This window comes from Bos indicus, chromosome 15, assembly GCF_029378745.1.
Source record: "Bos indicus isolate NIAB-ARS_2022 breed Sahiwal x Tharparkar chromosome 15, NIAB-ARS_B.indTharparkar_mat_pri_1.0, whole genome shotgun sequence".
NCBI classification, from domain to species: Eukaryota; Metazoa; Chordata; class Mammalia; order Artiodactyla; family Bovidae; genus Bos; species Bos indicus.
In genome coordinates, this window is record NC_091774.1 from 47,910,435 (window position 1) to 47,915,754 (window position 5,320).

General features: G+C 39.0%; 1 protein-coding gene across 1 annotated transcript; it reads left to right on the top strand.

The window, feature by feature from the left end:
* The first annotated feature begins 4,354 nt into the window (after positions 1 to 4,354).
* LOC109569347 (olfactory receptor 52N1) lies at positions 4,355 to 5,320 on the top strand. Its single transcript, XM_019974685.2, has one exon. It carries the CDS (start codon positions 4,355 to 4,357, stop codon positions 5,318 to 5,320), a length of 966 nt encoding a protein of 321 aa, XP_019830244.2.

Consider the following 5,320-nt stretch of genomic DNA (forward strand, 5'->3'; position numbering starts at 1 on the left):
AAAAAATTAAAGGGAGAAGTAAAATATTCTTCATATACAGTGAGATGGTATATATCTAGATAATCCAAAATAATCTATTCAACATTATTTAATAAACACCTTTATTAGGGACACTAACAGTACTTTGGCCACCTCATGTGAAGAGTTGACTCATTGGAAAAGACTCTGATGCTGGGAGGGATTGGGGGCAGGAGGAGAAGGGGATGACAGAGGATGAGATGGCTGGATGGCATCACTGACTCAACGGACGTGAGTCTGAGTGAACTCTGGGAGTTGGTAATGGACAGGGAGGCCTGGCGTGCTGCAATTCATGGGGTCACAAAGAGTCAGACAAGACTGAGCGACTGAACTGAACTGAACTGAACATATACAAGTTCACATATAAAAGTTTCTTATATATCAGCATTATTTAATTATTCTTCAAAAATATTTTTTCAGTATGATTTTGTGCATGACTTTGTGCTGAGATTTGAAAAATGTGAACAGATCAGTCTCCCCAAAGGATTTAATTCTGAAAGTTTAAAAGGTCTCAGAGCTACATATTCTCTGTTGTACTTATAAAAAATTATACCGGGAGTCCTAGACTATGATTTGAGACAAAATAATTCCTAAAGCAATTCCCAATTGCCGAGCCAGCGTCCTTAGGACCCAGGTATATCTGATTCCTAAGCCTTTTTTTATAGATAACTTAAATACATGTACATGGAAAATAACTTTTCCTCTGAGACGATAGTAGAACGAGATAGTAACAAGTTTTTCCAGCTCTTCAACTTCAGATAATATCATATACACATACCACATGCACCAAATAGAAAATAGAAATATTCCCTTCTCCATCTACTTCCTCATGGTCTTGATACAGGTCTTACATTTGTCCTGCATGATCATCATGTAGACATTAATATGACTTCATTTGTAGATATGTCTTCAATTTCTTGAAGAATTCCAGCAGCTTTCAGGGTAAGCAGATTTCTGAATTGAGTGTGCATTTTGCTTTTTAAAGGTGTGGGTACTGATTATGATAATGAGAGGAGAGGAAAAAGGAGAGAGTTGTCAAAAAGGATTATTGTCCTAAGTTTTGAAAGGGCATGATGGACCGTATTGTAAGTGTGCTTCTACATACTGGCTTGTATGCTCCATTTTTATGTTGGATAAAATATGCTTTTATACTCAAATCTTGTGGTTCATACTGAATAATCCTTGTGAGGAGTATTCTAGAGAAGTGATACATCCCACTGGCTGTGAAAACTAAAAACAGCATTTCTGTGAAAAAAAAAATTTATACAATTGTGGGAAAAAGGAAAAGAGAAATGATGGCCTTATTTCATATATTCTCTGTTTCTCATCTATTTTTCATTTTAGAGAATTGCCTTGATTTCACATCACACTTATGATATTTGAATTGTTTCTCAATTCGAAGGGGCCCTAGATTTCATCTACTCAGACTTTATCTTTTAAAAACTAAGGATATAAAATTTTTGTAAAAGACACATATGAGGAAAGGAGAACCAATTTTTCCCAACCTTAAATTTTCAACAGAAATGTCGCTGAAGTGGCAGGTGAGTTACCTCTTGTATACACAGGAATATAAATCTGAATATTGATAATTGTTATTCAAAGAGATTATTATTTTTTCTCCAATAGTCCTCTCTTTTGGACTTCCTCCCTTATCAAAAAACTTGTACATTTTTCCCCCTAAGTCAGCACACTCCGACCTGCTTATTCAGACTTGTACATCCAATTTGCATACATTCTATGTTCAAAATGTGTCCTTATTTCTTCACAATACACTATTACAACAAATATTTTCTTTCTTACTACTCAGAACCATTTTTGTCAGTCCTTATTTTTCCCACTGCTTTTTTTCTCTGTGGATTTGAAAAATGTATTGAGAATCTCCTTTGTACTATAAAAAATTTAGTTTTGGAGATAGCACAGACTGAGAGATATTGATTCTATAATTCTCTGAGGTGGTGATCAGGTTAGGAAATACAGTAGGATGTTGTAAAGCGAAAGTGAAAGTCACTCAGTCATGTCTGACTCTTCAAAACCCTGTGGACTGCAGCCCACCAGGCTCCTCTGTCCATGGGGATTCTCCAGGCAAGAGTACTGGTGTGGATAGCTATTCCCTTCTCCAACTATGTTCCAAAGGAAATGTCAATTGTGTTAGTTTACAGTGATGGATCCTCAGTTCTTATCAGATTAGGCTATGCAGTCCATTAGAAGAGATTATAATCCTAGAAAAATAATATTAATTTCCCATAAGTTATTGTGCTTCCAATGATTCTTTACTATCTATTTCTTTTGGTATTGTCTCGAGTGGCCCTTTGATGGTTAGAAAGAGTATTATTATTAATTTTTACCTTTAAGATCATTCTATAATTTTTTTTAAAGAAAGCTTTTGGCACAGGGGATGATTTATAGTTTTCTGTATTTAGATTTTCTGAGAACCCAAAGTAGAGGATTTGAGCTAAAACTGGGTTAATAGCATTGTCAGTATGCCTCCCTAGATTAGACTGGTTAACTTTGAAAATGGAACCCACCAGAGCCATTGAAGAGTGATAAAATTTCAGAAAGGAATAGACATCTTTGATTAAGGTGGTGACCAACTGGAACACAAAATATTTAATCAATCCTTGATCATCCATTGTTTAAAGGTAAACTTCAGCCTAGGGAATGAACTATATGATCTTTTTAAAAAGGCACATTCAGAGCCAGCACATCAACTAGATTCAATCAGTTCATCTGGTCAGTGTCTAATGGTTAAGGCATGATCCAATGAGAGTGTTCAGTTCAGTTCAGTTCAGTTGCTAACTCATGTCCAGTTCTTTCCAGCCCCATGGACTGCAGCATGCCAGGCCTCCCTGTCCATTACCAATTCCCAGAGCTTACTCAAACTCATGTCCATCGAGTCAGTGATGCCATCCAACCATTTCATCTTCTGTAATCCCCTTCTCCTCCCACCTTCAATCTTTCCCAGCATCAGGGTCTTTTCCAGTGAGTCAGTTTTTTGCATCATGTGGCGAAGTATTGGAGTTTCAGCTTCAGCATCAGTCAGGATGCCATGATCTTAGTTTTCTGAATGTTGAGTTTTAAGCCAACTTTTTCACTCTCCTCTTTCACTTTCATCGAGAGACTCTTTAGTTCTTCGTCTTCTGCCATAAGGGTGGTATCATTTGCATATCTGAGATTATTGATATTTCTCCCCAAATTCTTGATTCTAATGTGTACTTCATCCAGCCTAGCATTTTGCATGACATACTCTGCATATAAGTTAAATAAGCAGGGTGACAATATGCAGCCTTGATGTACTCCTTTCCTGATTTGGAACCAGTCTGTTATACCATGCCCAGTTCTAACGGTTGCTTCTTGACTTGCATACAGATTTCTCAGGAGGCAGGTCAGGTGGTCTGGTATTCCCCTCTCTTTAAGAATTTTCCACAGTTTGTTGTGATCCACACAGTCAAAGGCTCTGGCGTCATCAATAAAGCAGAGGTTTTTCCGGAACTCTCTTGCTTTTTCGATGATCCAATGGACGTTTGTAATTTGATCTCTGGTGCCTCTGCCTTTTCTAAATCCAGCTTGAACATCTGGAAGTTAATGGTTCATGTACTGTTGAAGCCTGGCTTGGAGAATTTTGAGCATTACTTTACTAGCGTGTGAGATGAGGGCAATTATGTGGTAGTCTGAGCATTCCTTGGCATTGTCTTTCATTGAGATTGAAATGAAAACTGACCTTTCCCAGTCCTGTGGTCACTGCTGAGTATTCCAAATTTGCTGGCACTTTCACAGCATCATCTTATAGGATTTGAAATAGCTCAACTAGAATTTCATCACCTCCACTAGCTTTGTTCATAGTTATGCTTCCTAAGGCCCACTTGACTTCGCATTCCAGGATATCTGACTCTAGGTGAATGATCACACCATCGTGGTTATCTGGGTCATGAAGATCTTTTTTGTATAGCTCTTCTGTGTATTCTTGCCACTTGTTCTTAAGATCTTATGCTTCTGTTAGGCCCCTACCATTTCTTTCCTTTATTGTGCACATCTTTGCATGAAATAGTCCCTTGGTGTCTCTAATTTTCTTAAAGAGCTCTCTAGTCTTTTCCATTCTATTGTTTTCCTCTATTTCTTTGCATTGATCACTGAAGAAGGATCAGAGGGTAATGTCACATAATGAGAGTGTAATATTACATATTCAACATAAGAGAATGTACATGTGATTGATCTACAAGAAAGACAAATTATCAACTATGATAAAGAAAATCTTACTTGTCAGCTCATCTCTGATCTTATTTTTTCTGCCTACAGAGCAATTCTGTAACCGGTGTATCATGAACTTCCAACAGACAGTATGTTACTTCTGAATGACACTAGCCTAACTCCAGTCTCATTCATCCTAAATGGCATCCCTGGATTGGAAGAAGTGCATCTGTGGGTCTCCTTCCCTCTGTGTACCATGTATAGCATTGCAATCACAGGGAACTTTGGCCTTATGTATCTCATCTACTCTGAAGAAGCCTTACACAGACCAATGCACATCTTCCTAGCCCTTCTTTCCTTCACAGATGTTCTCATGTGCACCAGCACTCTTCCCAACACTCTCTGCATATTGTGGTTCAATCTCAAGGAGATTGATTTTAAGGCCTGCCTGGCCCAGATGTTCTTTGTGCACACCTTCACAGGGATGGAGTCTGGGGTGCTCATGCTTATGGCCCTGGACCGCTACGTGGCCATCTGCTACCCCTTGCGCTATGCTACTGTTCTCACTAATTCAGTCATTGCCAAGGCTGGGCTCCTTACTTTTCTTAGAGGTGTAATGCTTGTTATCCCTTTCACTTTCCTCACCAAACGCCTGCCATACTGCAGGGGCAATGTCATACTACATACCTACTGTGACCACATGTCTGTGGCCAAGATATCCTGTGGCAATGTTAAGGTCAATGCCATCTATGGTTTGATGGTTGCCCTCTTGATTGGGGGCTTTGACATCCTGTGCATCACAGTCTCCTACACCATGATCCTGCAAGCAGTGGTCAGCCTGTCCTCAGCAGAGGCTCGGCAGAAGGCCTTCAGCACCTGCACTGCACACATCCTTGCCATCATCATTACCTATGTCCCAGCCTTCTTCACCTTCTTTACACATCGTTTTGGGGGACGCTCCATTCCTCCACACATACATATTATTATGGCTAATCTCTATCTACTCATGCCTCCTACAATGAATCCTATTGTGTATGGGATAAAAACCAAGCAGATACGAACATGTATTACTAGGTTCTTGCTTAAAGGAAAGGACAATCCTTCTCATAACATTTAA

Bases quoted from the DNA above. Each gene is read 5' to 3' on its own strand.
- LOC109569347 (XM_019974685.2), top strand. From the start codon at position 4,355: ATGTTACTTCTGAATGACACTAGCCTAACTCCAGTCTCATTCATCCTA.